The 20,027-nt window shown below is 37.9% G+C and overlaps 2 protein-coding genes across 8 annotated transcripts in view; both read right to left on the reverse strand.

Moving 5' to 3' along the window:
• The window catches only part of LOC102222474 (vinculin-like), a 28,317-nt gene extending 18,439 nt beyond the window's left edge, over positions 1–9,878 (reverse strand). For 4 of the 7 annotated variants that reach the window (XM_005811890.2, XM_023327479.1, XM_023327481.1 and 1 more), the window contains exons 1-2: positions 9,294–9,877; positions 2,374–2,444 (exon numbers count right to left, since the gene is read on the reverse strand). In XM_005811890.2, coding sequence (XP_005811947.1) covers positions 2,374–2,444; positions 9,294–9,461 — 239 coding nt within the window. In that variant the 5' untranslated portion in view covers positions 9,462–9,877. Of the gene's footprint in view, positions 1–2,373; positions 2,445–9,293 lie in introns of all 7 variants that reach the window. The other 3 variants (XM_023327477.1, XM_023327480.1, XM_023327476.1) reach the window with 1 other exon arrangement.
• Positions 9,879–14,562: 4,684 nt separating this feature from the next.
• On the reverse strand, positions 14,563–19,157 carry plau (plasminogen activator, urokinase). Its single transcript, XM_014473641.2, has 11 exons — positions 19,034–19,157; positions 18,334–18,427; positions 18,213–18,246; positions 17,760–17,904; positions 17,597–17,679; positions 17,452–17,505; positions 17,195–17,369; positions 16,939–17,084; positions 15,911–16,051; positions 15,675–15,823; positions 14,563–15,452 (listed from the first exon to the last, which is right to left on the reverse strand). Exons 2-11 carry the CDS (start codon positions 18,385–18,387, stop codon positions 15,258–15,260), a joined length of 1,176 nt encoding a protein of 391 aa, XP_014329127.1. The 5' UTR covers positions 18,388–18,427; positions 19,034–19,157; the 3' UTR covers positions 14,563–15,257.
• Positions 19,158–20,027: the final 870 nt, after the last annotated feature.

The raw sequence follows: 20,027 nt of genomic DNA on the forward strand, positions 1-20,027 counted from the left end.
ACAAAAAATCACAATCTGTGGTTCTATGAAGTTGATAAATTAATTTTAAAATACACTCTTCAGAAACTGAGTAGTTAAGTCACTATCTCAAAACCAGGTAAGCACTTCCACTTGTGAGTACTGGCGTAACATTTAGTATTTATTGACCAGAATGGATTGTCGTCTTGACAAATCCCCTGCCCCCGAAAAACCCACCTTTTTAGTTGTGTTAATGAATGTGTGTCCTTTAATTGGAGAAGAAAGGGACGAAGGAAGCACTTTTGATACAAATATTATATATGCGGACAAAGACAGACAAAACAAAGACAGTCTCATCCCACAGCGACAACAGATAGCTTGAACAGGGAGTCAACAGCCAGACCACCAACTTGGTGTTGTTAGTGACCACAAAGTTTGTCAACCAAGAAAATGCTTTCTTTTAAAAGATAATTAGCTGCACAGAATTTGAGGCAAAATAAGGAGAAAGGTTTTGACCTCAAGTGCCTCCTGATTGTGTGGTATTTCAGAGTCAAATTATGTGTTTCTGTGAGAAAATTAATGATAGATGTGCTTATAGAATTTGAATGATGAGGAAGACAATATGTTTGACAGATACATTGCTATATGAAAATAAAAGATATCATATTAAACACAAGTTGAATATGAGGACAAAAGTGAGACTTAAACAAGATTATATAAATGTCCATTACAATACTTTGTTTAAATTGAGAACATACTTCAGAGTGTGACTGCTCTGTTTTGAGAGACTTACAATTTCAAATCAATTCAAGCGACAACATGATCAACTTTGTTATCTTCAGTTTGTAAAAATTTTAAGAAAAAATGTGGGCTCAACTTCTAAACATGAATTTTAATCTTCAGTCAGTGATTGACCCAGAGGGGATGCATTTTATGAGGATTCAAATAAAGCTAAATCCCCCCTCATTCTGACCCCATTGGTCAGGGTATCAATGCCCGATGGCTCGTCTATATTTAGGCAGGTTCACATTCCCACATGCTCCTACGCCCCACAAGCGAGGTTTACGGTGTAGTAGCCTGTGCATTTGTGAGAGAAGACCAGCAGATTTGACCTGCTGGAGATGTGAATAATTTTTGTGAACCTGGAAAATATTTTAAAATTGATCAACAGGCAACAGTGAAAAATGAGGAGTGGGTGGGAAAACAAGCTGTATGTTGATGTGTTAAAGTTAAAGCATACCAAGATTTGTATGTATCAACATCAATTGAAAAAAAAAGAAAAAAAGCGGGACTTTTACTATTTCAGTGTTCATACAAAAGGACTAAAAAAAGAAAAGGAAAATATCAAAAACATTCGTATCATTTGATTCTGTAAGTTTGGTTCAAGGATGCTGCTTAATTGTGTTTTTTCTCAGAAGTCAAAATTTTCATGTTGAAATATCAAAGTGGAAAGTTCTACTCTGACCCTGACCTCAAAATTTAACATTGCTAGGTATTTGAAGCATAGTGGTAGCAGTGGTAATAAGCCTTTTATTTGCACTGCTGATGGTTTATGTTTTTTTCATACATATACTATTCAACCTCTGTCAGTTAAGATGGTGCTGCAGTATTTACAAATCTAAAACACAAAGAGAATTACTAGCTTGTATTGCTAATAGCAGTTAGCTTAGGTCAGTGGTTTTCTGACTTCAGACTGAGGCATGGCTTACTTGATTTTGGTGACCTTCACAAACCCATGTCCAGACTTTAGAGGCAAAGAGTGGCCACACACACTGTCGTCCACTCCAGATCATACTTATCATATCATAAGTGGAGCATTACAGCTTTAATGCTGTGAGAGTCCACTGCATATGAAATGAACTCAAAACAATTCGCAACAAAGTTTTAGGAAGAAGAAAATCAAGGGAAGAAAAGAAAAAGAAGAAGGAGTAGTTTTTGTTTGTTGCAAATTTCAGTGTCCTTGAACAACTCATCCTTCTGGCTATTGATTACTTTTGCATTCACCCTGTAAATTGCCGATACCAATGCAACCTAAGTACCATGAAAGGTACTTGTACCACAGTTGGAGAACCACAGAGCTGGGGCATTAACATTTGTATAAATGCTCTCGGTGAACCCTGAGCTTTTATGTCAGCTCTTTGGATGCGAGCTGGAAAACAGCTAACAGCCTCTCAGTAGTCTGGATGCTGGAGCCGGACAAGCACCCGGGCTCGGCCTCAGAAGTAGCTTTTTGTTGTAGCTGGGAACGGAGCCAGGCTCCCTGACATTAAAACGCCTGGAATCCTCTTTTCAACAAGTTCTCTGTGTGCTGAGATAAAGTCCATCATTTCCAGCATTCTGACCCTGTTAGACAGAGATACAGTGGCAGTCATTTATTTTTCCAGAACATGAGCTCTGGTTCAGCAATAGGCTTACTTAATAAAAGCAGGAGGCATGTCTCTCTTCATCACCTGGTCCTCTGTGGTTTGAACAGTTTCCTTCCCCACCTGAAACACACACATATTTATTCTATTATCATTAGCTGCAGCAAGACAGGAAATGTTTTTTAAAGGGCACTATTAATAGACTGAAAGGGTGAATGAGTGTGTATCAATTCACGCCTATTCCAACCATGCATGCATGTCATTTCTCATGAGCTGAGAAAAGCAGCTTGGGGTCCAGTTCATTTCTCCTGTCTGTTACTTTGCAAGCAAAGCTAACTGTGTTTAGGATTAGACCAGATGAAAAACATATGAAGAATTTAGTTTTATTTCATTTTTGCAACTTGTAACATTATTACAGCCAAAGAGAGTAATTTGCTGCATGATTCTTCTGAAGACGCTCAGTGCTACTAAACTACATCCTTCACACAGAAGCGTGATCAGCCTCATTCCAACGGACAAGCACACCCTTTCCACTAAACTTCATAATCACAGCTTTAATTATTTTAAATTAACTTACAGCCCTCAAATAGTCAAATAAATGTGTGTGGTCTGGCATGTCAGTCTCCACGTAGATTCTGAATCCCAACAGATTCCTGGTTGAAAGCCTTCAAAAATATAAAATAAAATCTCTCTCTCTCTCACACACACACACACACACACACACACACACACACACACACACACACACACACACACACACACACACACACACACACACACACACACACACACACACACACACACACACACACACCTAGATGCCTGAGCATTCACACATTTGAGATGCAATTACAGCAAAATGATGACATCAGTTTCTTCCTGCTGGTTCAGTGAAATTTTGTTAATAGACTTTTTGGCTCCAGAGATTCAGGAAATGGCAAATGGGCTGTGGTATCTGTATGAGCTGCAGCATTTTCTTATTTTGACCACAAAAATTTTACTCAGAGATATGGTTTATTGGTTAGTCTTAACAATCTAACAAGAAATCATTCTGTTCAGTGTTAGCTGATTTTGCAAACAGAATAAAGCTGCATAATGCTTATTGTTCTCGCAGTGCCAATTGAACAATATTCATACTGTTTAACCTTTCTCATATTTTCCCACATTACAACCACTAATTGGTTTTACTGGTATTTTATGTGATAGACCAAAAACAGAAGTGCATAATTGTAAAGTGGAAGGAAAATGATACTTGCTTTGATTTTTTTTTTTTTACAAATTAAGATCTGAATAGCTTGTGTGCATTTGTGTTCAACCTTGAGTCAATACTCTGTACTCCAACCGTCAGCTGCTATTATAGCTTTGCATATTTACTAAAATGTTGACCAATTCTTCTTTGCAACAGTTCAGTCAGATGGGGTAAAGAGAATACCTGAGAGACAGCCAGAGGTTCTCAATTAGATTTAGGTGTTGACCTTGGCAGAACCAACCAAATTACTCCATAGTAGCTCTAGATGTCCTGCCACTACAGACTTATGTCCTTTGCAGCATCTAACAGTTTATCTTACTGAATTGCTCTGTATTTAGATCCATCTATCTTCCCATCCACTCTTAGCAGCTCCCTGTCAAAGAAAAATATTCCCATAGAATGATGCTGCCATTACCATGTTTCTCCCTGGGGGTGGTAAATTTAGCGGGCAGTGTTAGGTTTCCATCCCACAGAGCATTTTGCATGTATGCCAGAAAGCTAAATTTTGTTCTCATCTGGCCAGAGCATCTTTTTTTTCTCCATACTTTTTATGCTCCCCTTATATAATGTGGCCAGCTTTAAAATTTTTAAATAATATAAATAATATGTAAATAAAATAATTGTTAAGTACAAACCAAATTTAGACACCATATGAGCCAAAATTAAACTTCACTCCAAAGTCAGATTTAAAATTGCTGTTAATATCTGTATTTTAACATGTGTGTCTTTTATACAATGATCTTAAACTTTATTGTTTTCTTTTTGTCTTTCTACTGACATCCTATAAAGTGCTATGGATTGTCTTGTGTATGAATGGTGCAATAAAAAGAAACATGGATTGCTGTGTCAGCAGGCTATTCTGACCTGAGCTGTGGATCTCTGCAGCTCCTCCAGAGTTACCAACAGGATCTTAGCTGCTCTTGCTTAGCCTGCTAATCATGTTCTAATCTGTGTTTGACTATCACATAAAATCCCAGAGGGTAAATTGTTTAAATAAAAACAAAGTTAAACCTTTTTGTCTAATTAGAGGGAAGAGTGAGCCTTTTAAATCAAAAACTGCATGTAACATTTTGTATGACAATTGTTCATTCATTCATTCATTCAGTTGCATAACAGGCATTGGGAGGAGAAGCATAAGAAGTTTCACAGAATGTCTGCCTGCATTTGAATTACTTACAACTTATTTTCCAGAAACCATGCATTGAAAACAAAAATAACATGTGTAGGAACTGAACAAGTCCTTAATTTGCAGGATGCAAATTAATTTGGGCGAACTTTAAATTCAGTTTACACTTTTGTGTGAACAAAACACACATAAAAATGAATGAAGTAATGGTGCACTTCATTATTAAACCCCTACTATATAGTTGCAAAAAGGTGAAACTGAAAATGTCAAAATGACCTGATGAAACTGATCTGTCTTGAAAACTTTCTTTGTTCAAAAAATACTCCTAAGGAATGCAGTTCTACAAGTGTGGCGACCCGGAAGGGTCGTCCAGACAAACTCTGTTTCCTGTAAGCAGCAACACTTGCTATTGATTGTGCAATGCATTAATAATGCAGAGTAAAGTGGTTTGCAGAGGACATTGGAGCGGGCTGTATGTGGGGTTTGTACATCTTTAAAAGAAGTGATTGCTCCAGCAGGAAACTGACAGGTATTGATCACAGCTATCAAACTGTGCTTTGTCTCACCTAAGACTCACAACTTAAAACAGTTTCTTCAGATCTTGAATTACACAAAAATGCTTCTGCTGAGTGACTGTAACAAAACTCATCCCTGCACAACGTTTTAGATGTTTGAAGTAAATGAAGAATTACTCCTGTCAAACCTCAAACCACCTCTGCACACCTCGGCCACTCTCTGAGTGACCGAGTGGCGCATTCTCTTCCTCTTAAAGTCATTGACAACTTTAAACCTGAATGTCTGAACATAGTTGACCATTGACAAGAACAGAGTATCCTAACTGGGTCTAGGACAACTCCTGTTCAATATAAGAAGGTGTTTGTCCTACAACTCAAAAGTTGTGGGTTTAATTCCAGCTTCCAACCATACTACAATACCCCCATTGAGCAAGGCATCTCACCCCATTCTGCTAGATAATGTTCTAAATGCTCCAAAATAGTGATAGTATACTTGGAAAAGTGGAATCTAATTCTAGAAAGTAAACTTAATGTCAGCTTGTTCTGAAGTTATAAAACTGATATGTGATGGACCAACATCTTACTGCAACATTGATTTTGTCTTTAAATCATCTGCTTCAGTCACCATGACATTGGTGGATTTGGGGATACTGAAGATCTAGAATTAGCCTAATAATATGTTTTGGGCTTGACTTACTTTAATGCCACCTTTCATTAAAAAAATCTAACATTTTCTAATAATTTTCTACCAAACTTTATTTTCAAAGTCAAAAGCAAATGTGAATGTGTCAGCCATCATTTTATCTTCCATTGCTTAAAAAAGAGGGTTTGCTGGTGGTTTAAAGACACAGATATTTGCTCTTACATTACGAAGAAGAAATTGACATTATTGCATAGTGCTTCAAATATCCCAATTTTAAAGTAAGGTTATAGTTCATCATGAATTCACCAACTTTGACTCATCATGAAGTCACCAACTTTGACAAATTACAAATGACAAACAAGAAATACAGACTCAAAGAACAAAAAGAAAAGTATTTGTTTTACATGTTGAGATTTGGCAGAAACATGGACCTTACTGTTCTTGGTGAGAGCTGGCACATGAATTAAATTACATTTCCTTTTAAAACATTTTCTTTGGCAAAATGTTGGCATTTCTTCCACTGTATTATCTTCAGCTCGTTATGCATCACATCATCACTGTATTTTAGTTGACAGGCCTACTTCTCACATACCTCCTCTCCCTCTCTGTTCGGTAAAGTGTGCACTTTCTTTACTCAGTGCTAAATCTATTTATTCCTCCTCTCCCCTCCCCCCCCCCAAAGATGCACTCCTGAAGGAGTCCATGTTGACTCCTTCAGGATCAGACACTTCTATCCCTGAGCCAGCTCTTCAATCAGCAGAACGCTATGAACGCTTGCACTTCCAACCAGATGCACCAGAAGCAGCAGTATGTCCCACATCTTTAGCTGAATCTGCATCAGCCCACGCTCAACCTCAGGGGGGATCAAGAGTGACACTGCCTTGAGCGATTTTAAGAATCTTCGTGGTCCAAGATTTTAAGTGCATGCAAACACCCCTCCCTTCTTCAGCCCACCCTGGATGGGGTAAACTGTAACCGTATCAGTGTGCATTGGGACCCTTGTGGTGATGTTGGCATCTCGCTATATAGCGTACTGTGTTAACTTGGTCTGCACAAGGCTAGATATGAGTCATCCTTTTAAAATAAAGCCTGTGTGCTCCAAACAGCTTCACTTTTAGGTTTTGGGGGTTCTTTACATCCAGTTAACTTGATCTACCCAGCAACAGAGTGGTGGATATTTCACAAGCTGCGTTCTCAAGCAGCGCTGGTGCTCTCTTGTCACCCACTTCTTTAGACTTGCAAATCTGTCAGCAAATGCATCTTTTTCTCCTCTGCCTACAGTAAGTAGTCTGAAAGCTTTTCTCTTCCTTTTTTCTAAAAATACACCAGCGATTCTCAATGCTGAGACTTCTAAGTGCATCCTTCTTCGCCTCTATCATGATATCTTCCTCATCATTTTGCCTTTTATTGTAAATCTCCATCCTGAGAGCTTGTTCTGTGTTCAATAGCTTCCCGTGAAACTCCCTGATCTCTCCTCCCGGACTCTCATATCCATGATGTGATACCCAGTGACAAGCCTGAGGCGGCTTTTAGCCTCCTTCTGCTTGCTGTCTGAATGAAATAGACCCACAAGAACAGAGAGAGAAGGAGAGTGTGTGATGGCCAGTGGACATTGAGGGCCCTATCAAGATGAATAGCATTGCATCAGAGTAGATTAACTTTCTTATCTCTAATGCAGACTGCAAATTACCCATTCATCAAATTAATATTTCAACTCCTATCCTAAATGGAGTTGATGCAACAATTTTCTTTTTCAGAGTAAACTTGAGGAGCAAATTCTTTAAATTGCAAATGACAAACAAGAAATACAGAAAATCAGGGTCTAAATAATCAAATATCACATCAAAGCATCCAAAATCATCCTTTAGGATGATTTCTATTGACCGCACTTTTTCTGTTTTTATAATGTAAGGGATAGCAATGCGTACTTCTGTCTGCTGTTCATTTCTCCTGAGTGAACGAGCGAGTGAGTGAAGATCGCATCGATAACGACCTAGATTAGCATAAATGATGTAGACCATACTGATTTTTTTTTTCATGAACGCTTCATGAAACCTCAAAGCTTCTGGTAGTTTGACTCAGTTTGTTGAAGCTAAAAAAGCAAAACATGTCTCCAAGTGACATTTCTCCTGTCACTGGTCTCCCATGCAGAGGAGCATCCTCTGAATACAATTGATCCTCATTTCTTCCACCCCACAAATCTCCTATGGCTTAGCTGCCATCAGGGTTGCCAAATCTCTCTCTACTGGAGCACCATGAAATGTCCAAGTCAAGGCTCAAGTCTATATAGCCTACGTTAACATAAGAACATTTTACACAACTGAGCACCAGAACACACATCTGTGTCAAGGCTCTGGTCGCTGGATTACTCACTGTAAATTCTGCTCAGACGTAAAACACAGACAAACTTGAAAGACTTCTTTAACCTTTTTTTTTTTTTAACTGGCAGAAGCTGTCAAAACAGCAAGACGGGAAACACAACACTGCACAATGTTGCAACCACAGCAAGTCAGGTAGAAACTCTGAGGGGACAACTAATTACTAATTAATTACTAAAAATATTTCCACTTACTGGCTCACTTTCACTCAATTATATGAAGATAAAGATTGAGCATGACAAGTTCCAGACCTCAGGTTTTCAGAGAGTGAGTCTAAGTCAAGCCTTAGGTCTTTGTTTTTGTGACTAAAGTGTGACCAGAGTCTAGGATGCAGACTCAAGTCCTAATCTCTGGGTTATGTTGGCTACTTACTGGTATAATGACAATTCATACTTATTATTATTTTTTTTCAATCAGTATTAATCATCTAAATTACGTAAATAACAGTGAAAACGGACTGGACAATCCTGAACTTTACAGTTCAATACTGAACAGAGGACAGGGAGCAGAAGGCGGGGCTGTCTCAGGGGACCATTCATGACCGAACCGCCACTGGGCATCAGCACATCCCACAGTTTTTTTAATTTTTTTTTTTATTTTTAATACTGACCGCACCCCCTCCATCTCCAAGCTCCACTGAAAAGTTGGCAGGTTTCTCTTCCAGTCTGTGCAAAGTTTGACATTTCATGTTGCGCCCTGACGGAAACACAAAAACTAAAGCAGGAGCCTGCCACACAAACAAACACACACATGCAAGCATGAACCTCAGCTGGTGCACGACAGCTTTATGTCTTTTTAATGGCGAGTGAGGAGCAAGTTGGGATTTCCAAGCCATATTTCTGGAAGCCACAGAAAATATTCAGCTGCAGCTCCAGGACAGTTTTATGGTCTCCTCTCCTCATGATTCGTGGAACTGAAAGAATAAACCATAAAGCCGGCGGCTGTCGGCGCCCCTCATCGATCTAGTCGGTTCCCAGAACCGCTGGAAGTTTGGGACAGAAAAATGTGACGCTCGGGCAGGATTTTCGCCATGGCTTTTTTTTTTCAAACTCGGGACTCACCCGCACAAGGTTGCTCACAGCCGCCTGCACCGCGGCCACCGGCACCGACAGGTCCGGGATGGCTTTCCCATCCACCTCCCCCTCCTCATGCATGATGACCAGGTGGGAGATCTGCTGGGCCACCGGCTCCAGGATGCTCTCAATGGTCTTGGTGTGAAACACCGGCATCGTGAACGACTTTCAACACAGCCCCGACGGAGGAAAAATGTAAAAGGCAGCTGGTAGCTCCAGCGCTGATGATCTTTTATTCCCTCTCTCTTTCTGCTGCTCCTCTCCTCCTCGGACACAGACACCGAGTTGACAGTCCAGCCCTTTCAGAGGAATCCTGCCTCCTCTCCTGAGTACCTCGGTGAAAGCTGGACTCGAGCGGACGGTGTCCTCCGGCGGGAGCGACCCAAATCGTGACAGAAGGAATCACCGCCCTCCGCCCAATCAGAGCCAAGGAATACAGCTGCCAAGCTGCTTGGTGCGCACTGACGCTCTCCCTGCTGTACGCACACACTCCGCAAACGAGAGCTCTTCCTAAATTACGTCATGCGTGCCAGTGCACCCTAAAAGGAAAGTGTTGGAGTAAGTTAATGTGTCTTGATGGGAAGAGATTGTAATTCTAAGATATAGGCGAAGATCTGGTTGCAGGTGAAACATCTCCAAGCCATGAGGTTTCGCTCCGTGCAGTCCCCTCCCTCCCTCCCCTCCCAAAAGGTCAGCCTCTCATGGTGGAGAGCCAAATCAGCACCTCTGCTCATAATGTGTGAACCTAAACGGGGAAGTTTCGATCTTTTTCATGAAGCTTTAAATCTCGATCTGACATTTGAGCCCTGTTCACTAAAAGGTAGGTCAGGAGTTCATGTCTCCAGGCCTCAATGTCCAGGTCTAAATAAAGACCAAGGATTCAGCTTGCTGCAGCCTGGAGCTGAAAGGAGTCTCAAAGATCACCACATGGCCCCAGCATTTCACTAACCTATTGCATTAAAAACAAAGATAAAGCTGGATACTCAAGTATTTCAACAACCACCTGACAAGTCCAACATGAAACTGTGAAACCCCATGTTATAATGCCTCATATCTTACTTTTGGCACACTGGCTTGGTCTTTCTGAGTGTGGGTGTGTATGGTTGTTGGTGGGGTTCTCTCTGTTTCTGAAATCTGATCCTGTGTTGGGGAAACTGGAGACCCCAACAGCAAAACGAGCTGTATTTATACCCTCGACACCCCATACTGACCAAAGGGCCTGGGGCCAAGTGACCCTTGCTGTGTTTATGTATGCAGTGTGTCCTGGTGAGAAGCTGCTATCCAAACAGGACAGACTGGACATTTTGGTACTCCTGCAGTCTTCTATCTGCCATCTCATCTCCTCTCCGGAGGAATTGCCCTTAAACAGGAGTAAAGTGTTGCGCTCACTGCATCTCAAACCCATACATGGATTTAACCCGAGTAAAAGAAGCAGTACGGTAATATAAACTAGCGAGTAACTGATGAGGAGGAGTAAGGCAGGCTGTGACTGGTTCCAGAAGTCCTACTGTTAGCAATCTGTATATGTGCGCTTGTCTAAACACAGTTTGATAGAAAGCATTGCTTTGGGTCTCTTATGAAGGTTTTCAAGGATGCTTTCAGCAGCAACCAGCTGGAATGTGATTGCTTACAGCAAAATGTGCTGGGATGCTTGGAAGCCCACTAATGATTTGTTTTCATTGCTGCAGAAGTGATGTAGCTTTCCCGTGAAGTGTTCCTTTTACAGAGTCGCAAGTATGGGGTCTCAGACGGAGAGGTGTGAGTCATAGGCAGTGTGACAAAATGTGACGTTAGACCTGCTCTACTGAGCTGATCTGCTTTGTCTGCACAATGGTGCACAATGAATGTCGCTGGGATAACCTTACTTATGTTTTCCTTTTTTTTCTAAACATACACTCGTTATAAACAGATGTAAAACCCACCTTTCTGTTTTAATAATGTCTTTATTGGTCTGATGTAATATTCTCATCTCAAATATTGTGTTTTCATTAGCTATAAGTAGAAAATCATCATAGCTAACAGAAATTAGGGCTTGAAGGCATCAGTCTGTGTGTAATTGATCTATGTTATGGCTTTTATTCAGTTAATTGAGTTACTGAAGAAAACAAACTTGACAATAGTGTTCTAATTTCTTAAATATCAAAATATTCACTAAAAACAAAGTCTCTACTTTTTTAAGACTCTACATTGGCTACCTGCAAATTTTAGGATAGATTTTTAGGTGTTTTTGTTGTTATTTTAACTCTTAGTTTTAACTCCCACACCCCTTCCCAGAAACCATCAGGCCCTTCAGTATAGGTCTTCTGCCTGTACTTAGAGTGAGAACTAGAACACGCAGGGAAGCATTTTTCCCCTTTTATGGCTCTCAGCAGTGAAACAGCCTTGTTGAAAGCCTGGATGTTTTTGAAAATAAGATAAGGAAGTCTCTTTCCTGTCTCTCATCTAATCCAAGCTTATAGCTTTTTTATTTCAACTTTGGAAATCAAAAAATATATATATTAAAGTTTTCTCTATTAATCTAGATGTGCTTGCACAGTTCCCCGTCCCCTACAACTGATTAATTTATCACTGTTTTAAATTTGGAGCCTGTCATTTAGCTTTACTGTCATGATTTGGGTGGTGAGGCAGAGGCAGCAGACCCAGGGTAAGATGAATAAGATGGTTTAATAATGAAAAAAGTCCAGAAATCCAAAAACATACAAAGTCCAGGCAGCACAAAGGAGCGGATGCAGACGCTCACAGATAGTGACAACAGATACTGGACAAACACTAGGAGGAGGAACACAGAACACAGGTGGGGTTAAATACACAGAGGGTAATCAAGGAGACAAGAAACACCTGGGAACAATCAAGGGGAGACAGGACAACACAGAGACAGAGAAACTCAAAATAAACACAGAAAAGGAACAGATCCTGACATTTACATCTTTATAATCTCGGTAAAGAATCCTTTGTTACTTGATTGATTGACTAATTGATTCGGTATAGTCAAATTAGAATAGATAAAATAAGATTGATTATGTATTATATACAGTTGTAAAAAAATTAGCAGACCACCGTAAATGTTAACATGAAGCATTTACATATTAATGTCTCTTTTTTTAAATTTGTACAAAATCCAGTTATTTATTTGCACATTAACACTAAAAAGGAATCTGATTTTACTCATTACAAAAAAGACATCAACAAAAATGTGTTTTTAGCCGAAGAAAATTTGGGACACACTAATCATATAATTAGTGTTATTAATTATATTATTAACATATATATTATATTATATATATTAAATGCATATATATATATATATATATATATATATATATATATATATATATATTAAATGCAGCTCCTAGTTACACAAGGGATTGTAAATGTAATCACAACAGAGCTAGTGTGGCTGTGCCTCCCAGAGGGTGGACAGAGATCTGAAAAGACAAGCAGCCACAAGGGTTTAATGACTGCAGGACAGCAACTTCATTCATGTTTAAAGTCCATTCTGGACTCTTTTGGTGGTACGAGGCAAGTGATTATAATTCCTCAAATAGACTCAAGCAGTCTGTTTCTCTCGGGTAGAAGCTACTGTGCCCGTCCTGTGCAAAGTAAAATGGAGAGTGGCAGCAAGAAAGCAAACTACATCTGATAAACTGTGTTTATCAGCGATGGGCAAGATAAGCGTTAATTTCACAGCATACTGAAAGTATTGCAGATAGCAATTGTGTGTCAGTTGTTCAGTCAGTACCACAGTTATGAATAGGATATAAATTTATTTAGAAAGAAATATAAAAGACAAATATGCATGATTACTACATGTTCAGATATTCTTTCCCTCCCACATTCCGTAAGAAAATGTTAGAAAACACATAAAATGTAAATTGAAGTCCTGATTCTTGAGCTTCTCCAGGAATCTTGAAGCACTGCAGAAAATAAAAACTGTTCTCCTATCTGATTTTAATTCTTCAAAAGTTATCGATTATCTTTCTAAATGGATGTTTATTAGGGCCTGTCTAAAACATGTGCACTTATTCGTTCTCTTCTCCGTAACACTAAATACATTTTAGCACCTATCTGCTTTGTTCTCCTTTTGGGTCAGAGATATCTCTGAGAGGAGTGGTTCGCCCTGAGATCTTAGTGACATGGAAAACACAGAAGGAAAATGTCTGGCTTTGACTCACTATAAGAGCAGGTAATGACCAGGTAATCTTGTGTTAATTAATAGGCAATTAATTAACAATTAGGTAACTAACTAACAATTGTTGAAGACTTTACTATGACTCTCCAGCTTGTCCCAGAGAAATGAATGTACTTTTATTTTTCTTAAATCACAGTTTTTATAACTATTTGAAACATACTGTTTCTGCCATTTGCAGTGTGAAGCTTTTGCACTTTGAACTCATTCAGTTTCAATATTGTGGCCATCTACTATTAAGTGTCAGCATTTCATCTTAGCACAACAGCGCCCTCTGGTGTTTGTGCAAGGCGAAAGGCAACCAGTCAGACATCTAAATAACTGAAACAGATCCTCTCGCTCTGTTTCGGATTTGTGTTTTCAAACGGTTCGATGTTCATATTAAAACCCTATATTACAACCATTTACATTAACGTACAAATATTCTGATAGAGCAATGTATTGTGCATTCTGAGCAAAATCTTTCAGATAATAAAGTAGATATTAAGTACAAAAAGAAATGTGTACATTAAACCTCTTTAATGTACTGTTTTCACAGAGTTTTAAAAGGTTAATAATAATAATAATAATAATAATAATAATAACTATTATTATTTTTTGTTATTATTATCAATACTAATATTATAATAGTTATTATAGTAATAATAGTAATATTATTATATTATAATAATAGAATATTATAATAGAATTATAATATTATATGATAATATTATAATAGTTATAATAATAATAATAATAACTATTATTATTATTATTATTACTACAATAGTTGTTATTAATAATAATAACTAATATTATAACAGTATAATAACAATAATAATATTAGCATTCTTATTATTATAGTTATAATATAAACTAATAATATTAATGAATAGTTATTATGATAATAACTATTATTATTGTAGTTATAATAATACATATAATATATTATTATTATTATTATTATTATTATTATTATTATTATTATTATTATTATTATTATTATTATTATTATTATTATTATTAATAAAGAAAATATATAAAAAGAAAGAAAGATTTAGAAACCTGAAATAAAATGACACAATATGGTTCAAAATGTTTATTTGATATTTTATATGACTCAAAAAAATAAGAAACAAGCAGGACCAGCCTTCAGAATCAGCCAATGTTTTTTTTAAAGTTAAATAAGTAAAATGTTGAAAAAAAAATACATATTATTTTTATGCATAAGTTCTTACATATATAAAAATGCATCACTGTATATTTACAAAAACAAATTCTTTAAAACTATAAAAAAATAAACAATTATGCAAAGATAATTTAAAATACACATCAAAGCTTGTAAGCTGCCTTTGAAATAAGGGCGATATAAATAATTATTTATTTGTCAATGTATTCAGCTTTAGCTGGTTTTAGCTCAGTCAGTGGTGGTATATAACCCTGTAACCACTGGGTTATATATTAGGCCTTCATAGTTATAATGTGTCAATGGGTGAAAATGTCATAACACAAATTAATTTTGAAAATGCAGTTTGACTGCAGAAAACCTTACAGCAAACATTGTCCTACTCTCCCAGCCAAGTAAAACAACCAAGAAGCGATCTTGACTAAGCTCAAGTAAATTTTAACTTTCTGTCAATGTTCCTTTTAGGCTGACACCGTCGTTGTGCAGCCAAACCTGCTGCATCAGCATATGCTTATATACACGTACCATCTTAAAATGGATGCCAGATTTTCCTTTTATAAACATGCATTGACCAGAAGACTACTTAACATGCGCTGGAGTTTCATTTTTGAGGATACATCAATCCTTTTGTGTATTCAGAAAGCCCGGTATTGTCTGCGATCCAGTTGTTGTAGTGGGTCACCTTTGTGTAAACACCTGGCTTGTTCTCACTAGCACATCCTTCGCCCCAGCTCACCACCCCAAAGAGAAACATGCGTCCTGACGCTTCACACACCAGCGGCCCCCCAGAGTCTCCCTGTGAAAAGAGGGTCGGCGAATCAATGATAATTTATCATTAATAAATAAAAAATTGTCATTTAAGGAATATTTCTATGTTTGGATAAATCAGATATAGAGAAAAATAACATTATTTATGTTTTTGGTGAACATCAGAAAGAAACGTTACAGTATGGAAAGAATTATATATATAATTTCTCTAGGTACCCACAGATATTTATACACTTCATTATATGCTTACTTTGCAGGCGTCGATGCTCCAATCAGGGCTCGCAGCGCAAATCATGTTGTCAGTGAGTAAAGCTTTATAGTGCTCTTCCACTTTGCAGTTGGTGGAGGAGAGCAGCCTCACATTAGCCTGTTTCAGCTGATTGGAGTAAGACAACGAACCTGCAGACGACACAGCATGAGGTGTAAGCGACACTGAAATGGACGATTCTCTAATGACTCTCAGGATATTCATATTACTGTACTTACTGTAGGCTTCCTTCCCAAATCCTGCAATGCTGCATGTGAATCCAACAGGTAGGTAAGTGTTGAGCGGAGGAAGGCAAACTGTCCGAACAGAAGCTGTCTTCAATGCACCTTGTCCTTTTGTGTTTGAGATCTTCAGTAGAGCTGTAATTGTAAATTTACATTTAAGTTCTGCACATAGAGAGCTTTCACATCTGCAGTGTCTTGCAACATTTTTATGGATTTTTTACTCAATTTATTTTTCACATTTTGCCACCTATTAAATTACAAACATTCAGGTATATTATTGGGATTGGGATTGTACTTGTGAATAATTGTCAAGTGGAAGAAGAAGGATATTTTTTACAAATAAAAATGAGAAACAAATGGCACAATTCACCCGAATCAAATTCTGTGCAGAAATAACATAATTAGTGTCTAGAAGAATCTCTTTGCGTGTAATTTGATCTCGGTACAGTAAGAATCATATCTCAATCTTTAAACATCTTACAACACACACGCTGAATAATCTGAGAATATAAAGATAACTTATATTTCCTGAGATATTGCTCTCCACATGAACTGCAAGGATATATTTTTTTATAACTTTCTTAGGCTAACCCCACAAGCCATGCAAGAGACACAGCAAACGTGTGGTGTTCTCATCAAATGAGTGCAAACACAAACTTTTTCACATATACGTATGTACAATGCTCGGTGAGGTGAAAAGCTAACACATCTAACTGAGTTTCAGCTCATTTTTAAAGATGAATGTGCAAAACTGTCATTCTGTGAGCCAAACCACATGCAGTTGTAAATGCACTAAAATAAAAAGTGTCAAATCAGGCAGGCTGACTACAAATGCATACCACCAAACTGTCTCTAAAAAAAACTGAAAGCCACAGAGCCTTCCTTCCACTACAGAATGAAGAGGATATTGTGTTGGCCTGTCACATAAACTCCCAATGAAATACACTGAAGTTTTAGCTATAATATATAATAAGGTTCAAAAGGTATGAATACTATTGTAATCAAAACATGCTCATACACACCGATGTCATTATCATAGGTGGATGGGTTGTATTTCTGGTGGATGATGAGTTTCTCCACAGAGAAAAGTTGCTCCCTATCAGGATCTGTGTTGTTGGTGTCAGACTTTCCCAGATATACCCTCAGACGCTGGAGACGGGTTTGGCTTCTAAATGGACACACATATAAAGTGGTTCAAACACTCACGAAACATCTCATGTGAACGTTGTTCTCCTGTGATAATTAGCATAGGAAGTGGTAGGGGTTGCATTTTCTCACCCATCAAAGAAGCAGTGTGCAGCTGTGAGAACCCAGCCGGGCGCGATGAGAGAACCACCGCAGAGGAACCTATTTTGAAAGATAGCAGCGATCCATGGTTGTGTCTCGATGGGTACGAAAGAACCTCCCACGATCTTATTCGTCCTCCGCTCAGAACGCTCGCCACACGTTCTCTCTGGAGGGATGAAAGTGTGTGAATACCTGATGCATGAATTCACCTGATGCCACTGAGATATCAGAGGATTTTAGAAACAAACCTGTATCTACAGCTCTGGGAGGTGTTGTTGTTGGTCTTGCAGTTACCGTAGAACCTGTGTTAGGGCAAACAAAACAAAACAAGGACGATTAGGAAATTTAAATCAAATACAGAGAAATGTGTCTTAGAGGAGTTACAAATCTTACATTTGGGAATATCACAGTACTCCCTCTTGACCTGACTTCTTGTTTTAACATAGCACCATGGCCTCCTGCTGTTGTTGGGATTCCTAGAAATGAAGGGCAAATATATTAAAAGTCTGTCGTTTCTTTCAAATGTGTGGAAGCATTACATATAAACATGGAGTACCTGCAGTAATTATGGTTGCCAACTCCATTTGAATCACTCCAAGAGTGTTGAGTCTTGCTCCATTTGAGACACCTGTGACCATTTGATGATACAGAGACTGTTCCCCTGTAGCGTGTCCCTTTCCCAAACCGACACTCTGCTGATGCTAAAGGTAAAACACAAAAGAAAGAATTTAATACATGTAGTGAAATTACAAGGAGCATTATGCTGAATCCCATTCCCTGCTGCTATACTCCCCCCTCCTGCCATTCATTGGGGCTTAATTCAGGAAATATGCATACATAAATGTCTAATATTTTATTGTCAATAAGATAATTTTCCTTAGCCATTCCACCACTCCACAAAAACAAAAATCTGGATATCCTAGCCTTTGCAAACAGGGTTGAAAATAAGGAGCAAAGAGTGAAATGGTATTCAGACAGAGACGGGAAAAAATAATCATTTGTAACTTACCCTCTCTTTTTGTAAAACAGCGTCGAGATAACACCTAAAAGGAGAGATGTGGAACAAGAGATTTAAAAAATGTTTGTGTTTTCCTATAAAGTTAAAGTTTTTTTTTTCACTTGCTGCTCACCATGTTGACATTGAGCGCTGCAAGGATAGACAAGATGACTAACAGGTTCATCATAAATTCTGGTTTTACTTCTGCTTATTGGGGATATTTTTGTCTGTGAAGAGGAAAAAAAAAAGAACTGAAATATTGTAACAGGCTGAATTAGTCTAAAGTAAACTTTCCATGCTCCTAATATGGAGATTATTATAAAACACCTGATGACACAAGTGGTATTTTGAATAACTCTAAAACAGATTCTCAACATGATTTTTCTTACTTCTTGGTTTCAAACTTTCAAAAGACTCAGACCTCTGAGCCACTATCTCATTCTGCACTAGACAATAAAGTATTATAAGAAAGTTAAATTTTGTAAGTATTGAAAGTTATCTGTAGCACACACATTTGTTTCAAACCTATTTAGTAAAAATAGTGCAAACATCTCTCAGAGGATGGTTTTGGCATCTGTTCTGTCCTGTAAACAGTTTCTATCAGTACAATGAATTCATATCAATTTAGGTTAGTAGATTATGACATCTGGCACGCTTTACATCGAATTAGTTCAGGAATATGCTCATATCAAACATTTTTCTCCTTGATCTACCAGATAAACATTGACATGATAAAAAACATATATATTTTTACGCAGTGAAAGATTTACTTGCTGGAAAATCTTGCAATATTTCACGGAAATCTTAAAGCATGCTGGTGGTTTTCTGCTCACCTTTTTGAGGCCTCTGTTCGACTTCTTTCTGCTTTTGCTGACTTGACAGAGAGTTGTGGCTAAACTAAACACACGCTTGTTTTTGTGGTGTTGTTTCAGTGCTGATCCTTCCTCTGCTCCTTCCAATTTAAAGATTTTACAAGGAGGAGGTGCTAAAGAGACTTAATGAAAACATTACATACATCCAGACACTGAGCAAATCAGATTATTTGTCATGTCCTGTGACACACACTGAAACACCCCCTTCCTCTTAAAGAGCAGCACTTCAAAAGACATTTCCAAAATAGGCAATGTGGTCAAAGAAAGCATCTGACAGAGTGACATGCAGGATTATTGATGGAAATATGTGACAAAAAGTGACATTTAAGCATTTTTAGGCATCTTACAAAGTGCTCAATTGTACTCATTCATCATTATGGAAGAACTCCTCTGGATTCAGATTTATTTCAGAATAAATAATCAGAGTTTAAATTTGATGTTTGGCATCAGGAATAAGATGAATTTTTGGGCTGCCAAATTCAGGGTTTCAAAATAGAAAACTACACCAATTATTAGGCATCATAATGACGGTCTGTGTTGCTGTTCGTGGTACTGGTGTAGTGCACAAAGTAGATGGAACAATAAAAAAGTAAATCCACTGGGTATTCCAAAGGCCGACTGGTTTTGAACTGCAAAACAAGGCAGCAGTACATTTCAAAGTGGCCGTAAACTTTACTCTTATTGAAAATGTGTGGAATCCATGGCAGATAACCAACCAAAACACATTAACTGTACCATTTCAGACAATAAACAAATATCCTGCCAGAATTATGCAAGAAGCTTGTTGATGGCTACAAAAAGTAGGAGATTTCTCTACAAGTCATAATAGCTATATATTCAAATATAAATAGGAGAGTGAACTTGTTTGAGCATGCATGTTTATTTTTGAACTAGATTTAAACTTGTGAACGTATGTTATTTGTTTTACAGTCAGCTAATACCTCCCCAAAGTCTA

This window comes from Xiphophorus maculatus, chromosome 22 (assembly GCF_002775205.1).
Source record: "Xiphophorus maculatus strain JP 163 A chromosome 22, X_maculatus-5.0-male, whole genome shotgun sequence".
NCBI lineage: Eukaryota > Metazoa > Chordata > Actinopteri > Cyprinodontiformes > Poeciliidae > Xiphophorus > Xiphophorus maculatus.